The sequence below is a fragment of the Acinonyx jubatus genome, chromosome F2 (genome assembly GCF_027475565.1).
Source record: "Acinonyx jubatus isolate Ajub_Pintada_27869175 chromosome F2, VMU_Ajub_asm_v1.0, whole genome shotgun sequence".
Taxonomy (NCBI): Eukaryota; Metazoa; Chordata; class Mammalia; order Carnivora; family Felidae; genus Acinonyx; species Acinonyx jubatus.
The window spans coordinates 36,833,159-36,850,042 of record NC_069394.1 but is presented as its reverse complement, the minus strand read 5'-3'; the positions used below and the strand labels follow the sequence as shown (position 1 = coordinate 36,850,042).

Sequence of the window (16,884 nt, the reverse complement as noted above, 5' to 3'; positions counted from 1 at the left end):
TCAATTTGAGATCATGTATTTTAATCCTGTTGGATGTTTTTAAGTTTCTCCCATGAAAGATCCTCCAACTCTTTGGAAAAATTCTACTAATGCAACCCATTCTTTTCTGGGCAGCGGCAATCATTTAAAAGTTCTTCATGTTGCTCTCCAGTAACTTCTACCCTTAAGGCTGTCCTTGGGACGGGACATATTCATCATCCTGGGCCTTGCCAGTATAGTGTGCAAACCATAATCTCAGTTCTCAGTTGGATTTCATCCAAGAGCTGATGAACTGTCAATCCCTTTTCTATGCCCAAGTCAAGGCCAGCAGGAACATGGAGGACCAGAAGCACCTCTCTTTCTGCAGAGGTCTGATGTAGGACCAGAATCCCAGAGGGCAGGCATGCTGGAGGAAATACTCCTGGTGAATTAGACCCATTGCTACTTAATTGTTTTAAAATTTATAAACCAATATGTTTTACTGCAGTGTTTTTAAACATTTTTGACAATGACTCATGATAAATTTATTTGCAACATGTGCATGTATTTCCACACATTTGTCATTTGTATAGACATGAAATAAAAGTTTTTACAAAACAAGTATTTACTTTAATGGTATGTGAAGTAGTCAGATATTTTTGTTGCTGTTCTGTTCTGTCGCATTGTAAGACAGTGCTAATCGCAACTCACTAAATTGATTGCAGGGGTTGCCACCTGCAGATGAAAAGCCTGGGTGTGATGCTAAGTATGTAGGCTCTGTAGTTGCCAACAGAGATTCAAATCGCCAGTTCACTATTTAGTAGTTACATGACTTCGAGCAGGTTACTTAAAATACCAACTTCCTTATCTGTAAAATAGTAATTATTAATTCCCCTCTCGAGAGTGGTTTTGAAGATTATGTGAGATAATCCATGGCATACAGTAACTTAGATCCCTAAGTGTTAACTGTTATTACAGCACTTTACTTAAAATAAAACCTACCTGTTACAGTAGTTGAAAGATTAAATGAGGTAATGTATGTAAAGTTCTTAGGGTGGTGCCCAGCACTCATTTAGAACTGTGTATTTTTTGCTGTTATTATTATCATCATAATTAGCAGCAGTATCCTTAAAGTGAAACTGTCCAAGGCCCCCGTTCCCATTTCAGCTCAGCATTTCTTTTTTTTTTTTAATTTTTTTTTTAATGTTTATTTTTTTTGAGAGAGAGATAGAGTACGAGCAGGGGAGGGGCAGAGAGGGAGACGCAGAATCCAAAGCAGGCTCCAGGCTCCGAGCTGTCAGCAGAGAGCCTGATGCGGGGTTCGAACTCGTGAACCATGAGATCATGACCTGAGCTGAAGTTGGACACTTAACCAACTGAGCCACCCAGGTGCCCCTCAGCAAGTGTTTCTTAAAGGTCTAAGGCACTACTTATGTTAGTCCTGAATATATGATGATGAATAAAGTAAGATCTCACAGTCTAGAAGGGAAGACAAAAATACATAATTAAAATACATGCCGCGAGAAAGGTATGGGCACAGTGCCATTAGAACACAGATCTGGGAGCTGTTCGTTGATGTGACAGCAGCAGGGAATGTAAAGGCAGGGAATGACTTAACTGTTGTTATCAGGGAGAGAGAGTTTAAAATGAGCAGCCTTCCTTCTTAGAAAAAACACAGCTCCTTTTCCATAGACTTGAAAAATAAATGTTACAGAAATGCCTAGATGGTTACTACTATCCAAATTAAGTCTTACTATGTATATACTTCATAACTTTTTTCTGTGCTACATTTCAGCCATGACTACCAAAGATTATCCATCATTGTGGGGTTTTGGAACAACAAAAACATTTAAAATTCCCGTTGAACATTTGGATTTCAAGTATATTGAAAAATGTTCAGATGTTAAACACTTGGAAAAAATTCTTTGTGTGCTCAGGTAAGCATTCAAAAATCATTTTATGTTTCAGTGTGCCAATTATATTGTGCCTTCTGAAAGTTGAAACTCTCAGAAATATTGCAGAAATTTTTCAAACATTGATGTTGGTTTTTTTGTTTTGTTTTGTTTTTCCCCCAAGTTAGGTTCCAAAATCATTGTTTTGATCCAGTGGTTAGTTTGGAGGGTTCTGGCTAGGTCTACTTCCAGCATGCCATTTAGGCTCATTAGTATTCAAGAGGATATTTTTCTTGCTTCCTCCACGTTTTCTAGGAGAAGGTAAAGTAGCCGTGGGAGTAGCCATTAGGAGATAAGGTTAGCTCACCAGCCTACCGGTTGATAAAGTTCTTTGGTACTCTCCCCCTCCATACTATCTGCCAACAAAGATGCCAACTTACTGTGAGCTGGTCACAAGGAGAGGATGACGGGAAGATCAGGAAGTAGGACCAGAAGGCAGGGGATCTGGGCCTTCTCAGGGGGAGGACCCCGTGGTGGTGATTGTTAGACTTTAATATACATCAGATATGGTTGTTAAAAATGCAAATTTGAGGGTCCCATTCCCAGAGATCCTGCCTCAGGAAATCTGGAGTGGGGCCCAGGAACATATGTTTTTAAACAAGTGCCTGGCTGATTGACATGCAGGTGGTCAAGGGAGCCCATTCCAAGAAACACTGCCCTGTGGCATACCAATCTGTGCCACCTATTTTGGATGTCATGGGGGGTTTTCCTTTCCTTCCTAATATTGCAGAAGCACTTGTGGAGCAGGAATTACTCCTTTTGAGCACATCAGTAGTATTGCTTTTGCTTGGTGGCAGTTCTGTATTTTTTCCCTTGTGACCCCCTTCCTCATCACTGTGTCCTCTCCTTTTTTTCTCTGTTAACACCTTCAGCCTCCTGTCCTCCCTAAGCATCCCTGCTTATGCCCAGGCAGAGTAGATGTCATAACCTCATCATTTCTGAAATGGAACGATGAAAGATATCATATTTTTCCTTTTTTTCTCAGCAGTGTATGCACCTTTTCATTTATGTTTGGTCAAGGACTGATAAAGCAAATGAGAAGTTTGCACGATGGAAGAGTTTAAAAGCCACGTTATGTTGGTTCTAAGAAATTCTGTGAATGGCTTAATTAAATTACATTGCATTGGTTTGGAACTTATTTTAAAAATTTTAATTTGAAAGTGGGATTTTTTTTCAATTTTTCTAAAAATTTAAAAGTAAACGGACTTACAAGAGAAATGGAAAAGATTGATTTTCCTTAAACAGCCATGAACAGAGTTTTCCATTTAACTCTCTAGGAGTGAATTCTGTTCCTGGAATGGTTGGTTAGAGACGTGTTGTTCTGAACCCTTCCTTCGCCATTTTCTTCCTATCCCTTTGGGGGAAAAAAATTGAGCTACAAACTCCTCCTTGGAAGGGAAATCCAGTCTCACTGTGTGCCTATCTCTAATATTGAATTTCCATTTGTAAGTTAAAATTATCTTATGTAACAAAGTGAACACATGTTACAGAGGAGAGAAAATGTTACTTACTCAACTTTCAAAGTGTGTGATGGAAACTGGTGTCTTTGGGGCTCCATGTTTTCCTTCGCAGCTTCACTCCATAGAGTAACGTAAAAATGGAGGTTGTGCTGGTTGAGGAAGGGGAGTGGGGAGCCCACACTCCGGCCCTCATCCCTGTGCAGGGGCTGCCCTGGAGATCTCCACAGAACCCCTCTGCTCCACAGAGCCCAGCCTGTAAACCACCAGACTACATGATCTCTAAATAAAGTGGTAACTCCAAAGTCTGAATTTTTTTTAAAGGTCTGGTGAGGAAGGATATTATCCTGAACTTACGGAATTTTGTGAAAAGCGCCTTAAAGGCTTGGCTCCTGAAAGTAGAGCTTTGAGGAAAGATAAGCCTGCAGCAACAGCATCCAGCTTTACAGCAGAAGAATGGGAAAAAATTGACGGTGATATAAAGGTATAGAGTGACCCCGGTTTTTGTGGGTTTTGTGACATTGTCACATTAAATATATGTCCACTTCACTTTTCCAAAATCGTAGACTTCTTTCCTTTTTTGTCAGTGAAGGGCTTTTAGTGGCAATCACTTACGTAGTATTGGTTGCTTCTCATACGCAGGAGAATATTGTGAATGTGTATGTTTGTGTCTGTACATCCACGTGTGTATTTTGTTTTATTTTATATATTTTTTAGTGTTTATTTATTTTTGAGAGAGAGGGAAAAACAGAGCACAAGTGGGGACGGGCAGAGAGAGAGGGAAACACAGAACCTGAAGCAAGCTCCAGGCTCTGAACTGTCAGCACAAAGCCCGACGCGGGGCTCGAACTCTCGAAGCAGGAGATCATGCCCTGAGCCAAAGTCCGACACTTAACTGACTGAGCCATCCAGGTGCCCCACGTGTGTATTTTAAATGGCTGAACAAAATTCTATCCTATCAAAGAAAAATAATTCACTCAGCTTCTGTAAATAGAGCTCTACAAACATGTTGATTTATAATTTCTTTTGTACCATCCTGGTTATTTCCTCAGGATAAATTATTAGTATTCAAGCTGCTTGATCAAAGGATTTGAATAATTCTAAGACTGTTGAAACACATTTGCATATTCTCAGAAAAGTTGTGCCTTTTTGCCAACAGTATATAAGAATGCCCGTTTAAGGCATTCTTCACGGGGGCCCTTGGGTGGCTCAGTCGGTTAAGTGTCTGACTTTAGCTCAGGTCATGATCTCGTGTTCCGTGAGCTTGAGCCCTGCTTTGGGCTCTGTGCTGACAGCTCAGAGCCTGGAGCCTGCTGTGGATTCTGTCTCTCCTTCTCTCTCTGCCCCTCCCCTGCTTACTCTCTTGTGCACACGCTCTGTCCCTATCTCTCTCTCAAAAATAAATAAACATTAAAAAAAATTAAGCTCTTCTTCACTGGATACTGTAATCATTTTTTAATCAATTAAATAATTGAAAACATGATAAGGATGTATTTGATTACTAGCAACATTAAATTTTTTTATCAGTTGAATTTCTTCTTTTGTTAATAGCTATATCTTCAGTGATTTAGCTTTATTGAGGTATAATTTACATTCAATAAAAAATAGCAATGGTCTACATTTCACTGAGTTTTGACACATGTATATGCTATAAAACATTTCTATTAGCCTAAAAAGTTTTCTTGTGCCCCTGTGTAGTCAGTGCTGACTCCACACCCTGGTCCCTGGTAACCGCTGATCTGCTTTCTGTCATACGGATTTGTCTTTTCTAGACTTTCCTATAAGTGTAGCCATACAGTATGTGTGGTCTTTTGTGTCTTCTGTCATTTGGCATCATGCTTTTGAGATGTGTCTACATTGTTGCATGTTCACAGCTGGTTTCTTTTAATCGCTGAGTAGTATTGAATTGTGTGGGTATCTCACAGTCGTTTATCCACTTTCCGGTTGAGCAAAATGTTTTCCAAAGTGGCATTCCTGCCAGCAGTGTATAAAAGTTCCTGTTGCTGGGGTGCCTGGGTGGCTGGCTCAGTTGGTTAAGCGTCTGCCTTCAGCTCAGGTCATGATTTCATGGTTCGTGAGTTGAAGCCCTGCATCAGGCTCTGTGGTAACAGCTCAGAGCCTGGAGCCTGCTTCGGATTCTGTGTGTGTCTCTCTCTCTCTCTGTTCCTCCCCCACTCATGCTGTCTCTCTCTGTCTCTCGATAATAAATAATCATTAACAAAAGAAAAGTTTCTGTTGCTCTGCATCCTGGTTGGCAGTTTGTAATGCCAGTTTTGTTAATTTTAGCTATTAAGTATGCCGTGGTGTTTCATTGTGGTTTTAATTTCCATTTTAATGACTGACTTTCCTGAGTGTCTTTTCATGTGCTTATTTGCCATCCATAGATCTTCTTTTGTGAAAAGTCTTGAAATCCTTTGCCCATTAAAAAAAAATTGAATTATTTGTGTTCTTATTGAGTTGTAACACGCGTATCTTTCATTAGATACACCTTTTGCAGGTATTTTCTATATCCTGTGGATTCCCTTTTCATTTTTTTAATAGTGTCTTTGGAAGAGCAAAGGTTTTTAATTTGATGAAATCAATTTTTCTTTTACAGTCTGTACTTTGTGTCCTATTTAGGAAGTCTTTGTCTAATAATCCCAGATCCCCAAGTTCCTTCATATGATTCTTCTAGAAAGTTTCTAGCTTTAACTTTTAAATTTAGTTCTAGGATCAGTTATCATTTTTGGATACACACATACAATATAGGTATTCAAGGTTTCAAGCACCATTTAATGAAAGATTATCCTTTCCCCATGGAACACCTTGGTAGCATTGTCAAAAATGAATTGACCGTGTATGTACGGATCTATTTCTAGACTCTCTCTATTCTCTTTCATTAATCTAAGTGTCTCTCTTTACTCCAGTACCTCATTCTCTTGATTGTGGTAAGGCTTATATTAAGTCTTAAAATTGGATAGTACAAGTCCTCCAACTTTGTTCTCTTTTTTCATCGTTGTTTTAGCTCTTGTAGGTCCTTTGCTTGCCAGTTACTACAAAATAACTTGCTTGTCTTTGGGTTGGGATTGTGGTGAATTTATGAATCAATTTTGGAATAATTGACATCTTAACAATATTGAAATTCTCTGATCCATGAACATCATATGTTTTCTGTTCATTTAAGTCTTCTTTAAAGTTTTGTCCCAGTATCTTGTAGTTTTTTTTAGTGTGTAGTTCTTGCATATTTTTTAAATTTATTCCTAAGTATATAATATACTTTATGCTATTGTAAAAGTTAATGTTTTTTATTTTTTAAAATTTTTAAAGTTTTATTTATTTATTTTGAGAGAGAGAGAGCATGCGTGTGGGAGGGGCAGAGAGACAGGGAGAGAAAGAATCCCAAGCAGGCTCTGCTTTGTTAGTGCAGAGCTTGATGAGGGGCTTAACTCACAAACTGTAGGATCATGACTTGAGCTGAAATCAAGAGAAGGATGCTTAACTGATTGAGCTGCCCAGGCACCCCAAAGTTAATGTTTTTTAATTTCAATTTTTTTTGCTTATTCTAAGTCACTCTAGTCATGAAATTTTATGTATGTACTATGTATTTATTTATTTTTGGTATGATAAAATACATATCACACAAAATTTACCATCTTAGCCATTTTTAAGTGTACATTTCGTTAATGTTATATTCACATTGTTATATTCAGACATGAAAAAAAATTCTTTAATTTTTTTAAAGTTTATTTATTTTGAGAGAGAGAGTGTGAGCATGAGTGGGGGAGGGGCAGGGAGAGAGGGAGACAGAGAATCCCAAGCAGGCTCCATGCTGTCAGCGCAGAGCCCGACACGGGGCTCAATCTCACAAACTGTGGGATCATGACCTGAGCAGAAACCAAGAATCACACGCTTAACTGACTAAGCCATTCCAGGTGCCCATTATATTCAGAGATTTTTGAGTATACAGTTCAGTAGCGTTATATTCATCTTGTATAATCAATCTTCAGAACTTTATTTTATAAAACTGAAGCTCTATACCCATTAATAACAGTTCTCCCATTCCCCGTGCCTTCAGCCCCTGGCAAACACCATTCTACTTTCTGTTTCATAAGTTTGACTAATGTAGATACCTCATATCAGTGGAATTTTAATTTCATTTTTATTTGTCCATTGCAAGTTTATAGTTTATGGTCTTCTTATATTGACTTTGCATCTTGCAATCTTGTTACATTTACAAATTAGTTCTAGTAACTTTTTTTTAGATTCATTGGAATTTTTTATATTTAGGATCATGTTATCCACAAATAATAAAAGGTCTCCTTTGGCTTTTCCAGAATGGCTGCCTTTTATTTCTTTTACTTTCATTATTGCACAGGCTTGGCTCTCTAGTACAATGTTGAATAGAAATGGTAAGAGCAAATATCCCTTCTATTCATCCTTATTTGATGAGAATTTTTATCATGAATAGTTGTAGAAGTTTATAAATTCTTTTCCTGCATTGAGAGGAAAATAAGATTTTCTTTGTAGCCTGTTAATAAGGTATATTATGTGCACTCTTTTCAAATGTTATACCAGTCTAGCACTCGGGGATAAATTCTACTTGGTCATGATGTGTCTTTTTTATATATTGCTGGATTTAATTTGCTAAAATTTTTTGAAGTATATTTGTGTCTGCAGTCATGAGAGTTCCTAGTCTGTAGTTTTCTTGTAATGTTGTTGTCTGGTATTGGTAACATGGTAATGGTGGCTTTTTAGAATGAGTTGGGACGTGTTCTCTCTTCTTGAATTTTCTAGGAAAGTTTGTGTGTAATTGCTGTTATTTCTTCCTTAAATATTTTCCAGAATTCACCATTGATACCATCTAGGTCTCAAGTTTTCTTTATAAGCAAGATTTTGACTATGAATTAAATTTCTTGAACAGATATACAGTGCTATTCAGGTCATCTTTAGTGTTCTCTCTCTGTATGGCTCCCTCTTCTTGGCTCTTTTGCACCCCGTATCTCTGCAGTCTTTGCCTCCCTGAAGCCTGCACTCTGTTCCTCTGAATTCAATGAGACCGCAGGGCTGTTTGGGTTGCCCTTCCCTATGTTGTAGCCTGGAAATTACAGGCAGTAAATTGGGACAGATGCAAGACTTACCTCATTTGTTTCCTTTCTTTCAGGGATCATTGTCCTGTGCTACCTATTGTCCAGTGTCTGAAAAATCATTGTTTCATATATTTTATCTGGTTTTCTAGAGTTAAGCAAGAGGGTGAATCCAGTCCCTGATACTCTATCAGGGCCAGGAGGAGATATCCCTTTATTGATTTTTCTATTGCTGTGTTTCTTACTAATTTGTAAGAGATCTGTCGTATATAGTCTAAATTTTCTTTCAATTTGTTATTAGTCTTTTAAATCTTGTGTGTGGTGTTCTTCATGTTTATTCATTAAAAACATTTTATGTAATCACTCTTCTTGGTTTTATCTTTTATTATCTTTTCTTGCATTGATATTTAGGAAAACTTCCTCTCCACCAGATACATATTTGCTGTGTTTCCTCAGAGTTCTTTGTGGTTTCCTTTTGCTGAAGAGATAACTTCCTAAAATGGATTCTGGAGAAATAGTTCTTTGTTGTTTTACTTTATTTCTTCAGCATATTTTACTGGGTTGGATAATATATTTGAAGACAATTTTGAGGAATATGTATTCTCTAACCCAGAAAGCTACATTTTTAAAAACTTTCTCATTTTGCCATTTTATTGACTTGAAATTGAAAATCTGGTAATTAATCTACGAGTTAAAATAGTAGTTTATGTCCAGAGTTCTTTGGCTTTATTTTCCAGGGAAAAACAGCTTAGTTTTAGTTGCAGAATCTGCTTTTTCCCAACCGTGTGTTCTTTCTCAGTCACTTCTTGATTTTGTCTCCTCATCTCCCTTTCTTTCATGCTTTTCCCTGCCACTTCTCCCTCTCTGTACTGCTGCCCCCTGCCCCCCTTCTCTCTTTCTTTCTTCCTTTGTAATTCCTCCTCTTCCTTTTCACCTTTCTTCCCTTACTGTTTTTCTGTTTCTTCTTCTGTTTCACCTGTCTGCCTCCTTTTCGTCTCCCTGCCTCCTGATGCAGATGATATAGTTTATCACTGTATCAACCATGTCTAATTTAATATGGTTTGACATATATTAGACCCTCACTATATAGCTGCTGAATAATAATAATAGAATTTCACAGATAACAAAGAAACCTCTCAATTTCTGCCTAGAACCTGTAACAGTTCAGTTTAATAAACATTATTACGAGCCTGTTCTGTGCCAGGCACTGTGCTAGGTTCATACATCACGAAGATGAGACGAAGACATAGGTTCTGCCTCCAAAGGAATTTACAGAATGTGAGAGAGATGAACAATACATGGATGATTTTAAATCTCTGTGCTAATACATGGAGGAGGAGCATTTCGAGTCCAACCAGGAAGTTCAGGAAAAGCTTGTTTGAAGGGATGAGAGTAAGCTTGCAAGATAATGAAAGTAGGAAAGGCAGCACCGTGTGAATGTGTGTAACACTTAAAAATGGTTAAGGTGATACATTTTGTTTTGTGTATTTTACCACAATTTAAAGGAAGAGTAGATTGGGGCGCCTGAGTGGCTCAGTTGGTTAAGGGTCCAACTCTTGATTTTGGCTCATGGCATGATCTCACAGTTGGTGAGTTCAAGCCCCACATAGGGCTTTCTGCTGATGGCGCAGAGCATGCTTGGTATTCTCTATCTCCCTCTGCCCTCCCCTACTCATGCTCTCTGTCCTTAAAATAAATAAACATTAAAAAAAAATAAAATAGCAGAAGAACATCACAGATAGAATGGCATGACCAAATAGTCCCCCCAAAAAGGAACACTTAAGAAACTATGATGATGTATAGTCCTTTCTAACACCTGGTTAATTACTTCAAACTGTATGTTCATCTTTCTTCTCCCTTTTCTCAGAGTTGGGTATCAGAAATTAAAAATGAAGAAAATAAAATATACTTTCATGAAACTGAAACATTTCCAGTGGTGGAAGATAATTTGCCTCCAGTTCGTGGTTCAAACAGCCGTCTTCATGTTAGTAAGGTAGGCTATTTTGGTGTGGGGGGTGGGTGGGTACGGGGGGAGACGATTGTTGTTTATTGAGGGCGCTAGCTCAGTTTAATCAGAGTAACCACAGTGTGATGTCCTCTGAGAGTTGGGGGTTATCCTTCAGCTGGCCGTGTGCTATTGCCTTCTTGAGTTGGCTGTGTTTCATCACCTGGTGATCAAAATGAAATGCCATTTCCCTTTGAAGACTTGCATCTTGAGCTTACCGCCTTTCTTCATTTTTCATTTGTTATGCCATGATCTTATGTGCTCATAAGATCTAATTCAGTGTGTGAGCATTTCAGGGAATAATTTTATCTGTCCAGTAGAAGCATAGAGGAAATAATTTGTAACATAATTAACTATGGACTTAAAGTATTCAAGCAGTTATATATGTCATTCCTCTGTTTATTGCATATTTTTCCCCCTTATTTCCCCAGCCCCTTGTGATGATTTTTCTGTGGTTGATCCCTATTTTGTTCTGTAGGCCTGTCCTTTTTAACCCATGGGTTTCATAGAGAAAAAACCTGTTGGAGTTCTAGGTCCATTTATATATATTTTTTAATGTTTATGTATTTATTTTGAGAGAGAGAGAGCAAGAGAGAGGGTGAGTGGAGGAGATGGAGAGAGAGAGAGAATCCCATACAGAGCCCAACAGCACAGGGCCTGACACAGGGCTTGATCTCACTAACTGTGAGATCATGACCTGAGCCGAAATCCAGAGTCAGATGCTTAACCAACTAAGCCACCTATGTGCCTCCGGGTCCATTTATACTTAACTTCAGGTTACAACTGAGCTTCTGAGCATCCACCTGACTCGGATATTATAGAATCTAAGCCATTGTCTCACAGGCATTGGGAGTCTCTGGGCTCTTACATGGATCACACATTCCATTCCCTCTCCCCCCAATTTTTTTTTATTCCTATCATTTGTGGAAGATTGGCTACCCAGATCTCTTCATTCTGGATTAACTCGTTATTGTTATTCTCATTTCTTCTTTGAATACTCAATTTTATTTAAAAAACATCCATAGCTCTTCATCACACAGCTCTCTGATAATTAACTTTCCTGCGTCTTTTTACTCCCCATTAAGAATAACTCATGTAACCAAGGTACACAGTAATATTGTAAGGATGCCACTGTCTGTAATCAATAAATTTGTTTTTATTGGACACCCATTTTGTGCTAAGTCTGTGCTGTAAAAATGTAACAGGAGGTTATATAGTTCAGTGTGGTATTGTGATTATGAAAGTATGATCCGTGGATCCTGGGTGTCTCAGAGATCCTTCCAGAGGGTCTAGAAAGTCAATGCTATTTTAAAAAATAATGCTAATTCTTTGTCTTTTTCTCTGTGTTGACATTTGCAGCAGGTGCAGCTGCTGGTGTCTTAGCACAAATCAAGGCAGTGAGTGGGACCAAACTATACTAGTAGTTACTTTTCTCCACTGCTACCCATTTACAGTAAACATTCCAATTTAACTTAAAAATGTCTTCTATGAAACAACAAGACTTCTTTATTTTGTTAAATCTTGAGTCTTGAGGACTTATCTTTTTACTATTCTGTGTGACAAAATATGAAGTATTCAAAAAAATGCTTCAAGAGCCGCCAAGGTGGCTCAGTCAGTTAAATATCGACTCTTGATCTTGGCTCAGGTCATGATCTCATGGTTTAGAGGATGGAGCCCCGTGCATCGGGCTCTGTGCTAACAGCATGGAGCCTGCTTGGAATGTTCTCTCTCTCTCTCTCTCTTTCTTTCTCTCTCTCTCTCTCTCTCTCTCCCCCCCCAACCCTCACCATGTCAAAATAAATAAATAAACTTAAAACACACACACAAAAAAACGAAAAGCACTTCATGGTGAAGAGAAATCTAGGTTATTTTGAGATTTGTAGGTTGAGTTCAGTTTGCCAGCTTAAGTAACCACTTTTTCCTGGAACAGTTTTTTTTTTTTTTTTTTTAACGTTTATTGATTTTTGAGACAGAGACAGAGCATGAACGGGGGAGGGGCAGAGAGAGAGAGGGAGACACAGAATCCGAAACAGGCTTCAGGCTCTGAGCTGTCAGCACAGGGCCCGACGTGGGGCTCAAACTCATGGACCATGAGATCATGACCTGAGCGAAGTCGGACGCTTAACCGACTGAGCCACCCAGGCCCCATGAACAGTTTTTAACTTGAAAGAGTGATTGACAGACAAATTGTGGTTATTCAGACTTGGGTGTTTAACAGACACTGTATTGAAAATGAATCAAGTGGGAGTGTCACTTTAAGGAAAAGAACTGACAGTGGTTTTTGCTAGTGATAAAATCTGAGCTTTCAAGTGCAGCTTAGAGTATTTCACAATCTTATATGGCTCTTAAATAGTTGTGACAAAAAAATTTCTCCTTAAGGGGATACTTAAAGACTTTTCTGATGAGCTCCATGCAGATATTAACAGATACGATTTTTATTTTTATTTGTTTACTTTTTAAATGTTTATTTTGGGAGGGGAGGGGGACAGAGGATCCAAAATGGGCTGTGCACTGACAGCAGGGAGCCCAGCGCTGGTTTCAAATTCACCAACAGTGAAATCATGACCTGAGCCGAAGTGGGACTCTCAACCGACTGAGCCACCCAGGTGCCCCAAGATTTTTAAACTGTATAATGAAATGTAGGAATATTTGGAAGATCTGCATAACTCCAAGTGACCGATGCCCAATATTACAAAATTGTGCATAGGTAAATGACCCATTCAAAGTGGTTTCAGATTGTGACTAACTTTTAAGAAACCATTTAAGAAACTGTTGAGCATTATGGCTATTGTTTGCTTTCCTCTCTTTCCCTTCTGGTGCTTGTAGGGGGCATGTGACCGAGGTTGGGCTGCTGAATGGCAGGGAGCTAGTGCCTGCTTAGGGATGGGCACCTGACCCAAGCTAGCCAATCCTGAATCCTTCCCTGGGATTTCTCTAACTGAAGTTAGAGAGGAGTCATTCTCCTTTTCCTTCCTTCCTTCCTTCCTTTCTTTTTTTTTCCTTTTTATAAAGACTTTAATTTTTTAATTTTAATTTTAGAGAGAGAGAGCATGTGATTGGGAGAAAGGGAAAGGGGCAAAAGGAGAGAGAGAATCCCAAGCAGGCTCCATGCTCGGCGCAGACCCCAACTCGGGGCTCAATCCCATGACTCTGGGATCAGGACCTGAACCAATCAAGAGTCGGGTGCTCAACCGACTGAGCCACCCAGGTGCCCTCTCCTTTTCCTTTCTGATTGGGAGTCCCGTGAGTTTATAATCCCACACTGCTTGTGGCCACTATGCCTGCTACGTGGAAAAAGAAGAGCCAGCGGGGAAAAGGAAATCAGTAGGCAGAAAGAAACAGGGACTGGGGACAAGGGGAGAGTGGAAGAGCTGCAGAGGGTATCAGAATCTTCTGTCTAGCAATACTGCTGCCTCTTCATCAGTTTGGTCACATAAGCCAATAGTTTATTTTTTTAATAGAATTAGTCCCAGTTGGGAATCTGTCATTGGAAACAAAACTATTCTAATGCACCAAAGTAGTTAATCTTATTTCTCCAGTGCCTAGGTTTTAAAAGACTGAATGATAGTTCATTACTTTTTTGTTACAAGAAAATCCCTAAAAATGAAATTTCACACGTGTAAGTTTTTAAATTTTATGTATGTACTTAAAGTCCTATAGATCACCCCCAGAATTAACTACCAATTTAAAATCCTTTTTTAACATACTGTATGTTATAGTTACAATACTGGAGTTGTTATAACTTCAAGAGTACCTATTTTTCTAATTGGTATATCTTAATCCAATACTTCACATTGTGTTTATCATAAAATCTAATCTTATGTTAAATATGTCTCATAAAATATGATTTTATTCTTTCAGGAAAAATATTCTAATAGTAGACCAACTAAAAGGAAAATCCCAAGGGATTATGCAGAATGGGATAAGTATGTTTTATATTTCTTTATACAAAACTTGTCACTGAAAAATTCTCTATCATAGAATATTGTAGTAATCTCTTAATTATTATAAATCTGAACTACCAAGTTACTTTGGCAGAGTACTAAGAGTATCTGGTCTAAGCACTTTTGATCTTCATTTTTCACTGAATAAATATCTATAGCATCCTTTTGTTTATAAAAGCAACCAAAAATAGGTAATCCTATGCACACTGAAAAGAAAAAGGAACAAAAATTTTAAATAGATAAATTAATTATAATTTTAATTACAAAGTTCTGAACAGTTTCGGTCTGATTAACATGTATATCCTCTTCCCTCTCTCTCTGCTCCTTCCCTGGTTGCACTCTGTCTCTCTCTCTCAAAAATAAATAAACGTTAAAAACAAAACAAAACAAAAAAACCCCCATGTAGATCCTCAATGAGTTGCATGGTTTCTAAGAGTGAAACAGGTAATTTGTGGCATAAACCTATTACACATTTTCAGAATATGTCTCTAAAGGCACAGTGGTACAACTATAAGAATATCAATAATATATTTTATTTTCTTAGAATGTACATTTTTTCAGTTTTTTTCCTTTCATTTAAGATTTGACGTGGAAAAAGAATGTTCAAAAATTGACGAAGATTACAAAGAAAAAGCCGTAGTAAACAACAAGTCACATTTGTCTAAAATTGAGACAAGAATAGACACAGCAGGTAATTGGGGAAAAATAAGAATAATTTAGTAGTCTTTACAGTTTACATTTTAAAAATTATAGTAAAAGCTATTAGGTCTAGAAGGTCTAGAAGACCTGCTTTTTAAGCAGTACAGATTTCCATTAAAAGTTCATGGATTTTCTCCTAGAGTTGACCACCTCTAACAAATTCAGTTCCATCCTTTAACTACCTAATTTTATGAGTAATAGTTACACTAAGGTTTAGTAAGACTCAAAAATATAAGTATAAATCTATGTTTTTACTATAATTTTTCACTTTTTTCAAATCCTCTTTTTCTCCAGATACCTCATTTTTTTTTTCCTTTTACCTCAAAATAAAAAGATATAGCAGTTTGTTTTCATTTGAAGTCCATAGGTGTATAGCTCCTTTAAAGTGAAGTAAAACCAGTAATAGAAAAAATCTAAACACTCACAAATTGTGATGATTTAAAGAAACATTTCCTAAACTTAAGAAACCTTCTATTTCCTTTTATTTCCTTCACAATTTACTGCTTCTGTTGAAGTAAGCATTCTTGGATTTAAATTTTTTAAAAATTCTATTCAATTATATATTTTTTTATTTATAGTAGATCATTTATTTCTAGGTCTAACTGAGAAAGAAAAGACTTCCCTTGCTACTCGTGAAAAGGAAAAAGGAAATGAAGCTTTCAACTCAGGAGATTATGAGGAGGCTGTGATGTATTATACTAGGTGAGCAGATTTTTCTGTGATTTATGTTGCTTTTTTTTTTTTTCTTTTTTTTTTTTTTTAAGTAGGCTGCAAGCCCAACATGGGGCTTGAACTCATGACCCTGAGATCAGGAGTCACATGCTTTACCAACTGAGCCAGCCAGGAACCCTTTGTAGTGGTTTAAACTTCCCATTAAAAAAGAAAAAAAAAAAAGATAATGTTTCTATTTAATTGTTGAAATGATATAAATAAAAAGTCTTTCAGAATCATTTAAGATATTATACTTATGATTTATCATAAATTTACTTGTGTTTGGTTTCTTAAATACTTTTTCTCAACCCTTTAAGCTCCCCACCCCACCCCCAGTTTTGACAGAGGTCCTAACTTTCCTATTTGACAGAGAAAATAGAAGGCATCTGAATGGAACTCGACAGAAAGTCCATATAGCATAGAGGTTAAGAATTCAGGTTCTGTAGTCATACTGCCTAGATTTAATCATGACACTTATGATACTACCTCCCACCACAGGGTCTTTGCATATGCTGGGTCTCTGTGTAAAATATTCTTTCCTTTTCTCATTATCTAGTTAATTCTAACTTACCTTCAGATCTCATCCCATGCTTTACTTCTTTGGGGGAAGTCTTCCTTTACCTCCCAGACAAGGTTAAATCTTTACCCTACTCCACTCCTCCCCACCCTTGACCCCCAATTTATACGCTCTTGTAGCAGTCTTGCCTCTCCTTTTTTTTTTTAATTTTTTTTTTGACGTTTATGTTTTTGAGACAGAGAGAGACAGAGCATGAACAGGGGAGGGGCAGAGAGAGAGGGAGACACAGAATCGGAAACAGGCTCCAGGCTCTGAGCTGTCATCACAGAGCCCGACGTGGGGCTCGAACTCACGGACCGTGAGATCATGACCTGACCCGAAGTCGGACGCTTAACCGACCGAGCCACCCAGGCGCCCCCAGTCTTGCCTCTCCTTTGTGGTACTTATTGGAGGTATAATTTAAGTTCGTGTGATTTGATAGTAAGTAGACTGTAAGCTCTGTCAGAGCATAGTGCCCTTGTCAGTTTTTTTATACTTTTGTATCCCCAGTGTCCAACAAAGTTCTTGGTTCATAGTAG

The 16,884-nt window shown here is 37.9% G+C and overlaps 1 protein-coding gene and 1 non-coding gene across 6 annotated transcripts in view; one reads left to right on the top strand and one right to left on the bottom strand.

Annotated features, from left to right (window-relative positions):
* The window catches only part of SPAG1 (sperm associated antigen 1), a 69,199-nt gene that overhangs the window by 982 nt on the left and 51,333 nt on the right, over window positions 1-16,884 (top strand). Inside the window, exons 2-7 of one of the 5 annotated variants that reach the window (XM_027064129.2) lie at window positions 1,754-1,895; window positions 3,692-3,851; window positions 10,298-10,423; window positions 14,297-14,361; window positions 14,961-15,070; window positions 15,675-15,780. In XM_027064129.2, the coding sequence (XP_026919930.1) occupies window positions 1,756-1,895; window positions 3,692-3,851; window positions 10,298-10,423; window positions 14,297-14,361; window positions 14,961-15,070; window positions 15,675-15,780 (707 nt within the window). In that variant the 5' untranslated portion in view covers window positions 1,754-1,755. Of the gene's footprint in view, window positions 1-1,753; window positions 1,896-3,691; window positions 3,852-10,297; window positions 10,424-14,296; window positions 14,362-14,960; window positions 15,071-15,674; window positions 15,781-16,884 lie in introns of those variants that run through there. The other 4 variants (XM_053208408.1, XM_053208409.1, XM_053208410.1 and 1 more) reach the window with 4 other exon arrangements.
* TRNAR-CCU (transfer RNA arginine (anticodon CCU)) lies at window positions 15,852-15,924 on the bottom strand. The gene has a single exon. It is a non-coding gene; the product is annotated as a tRNA-Arg (tRNA).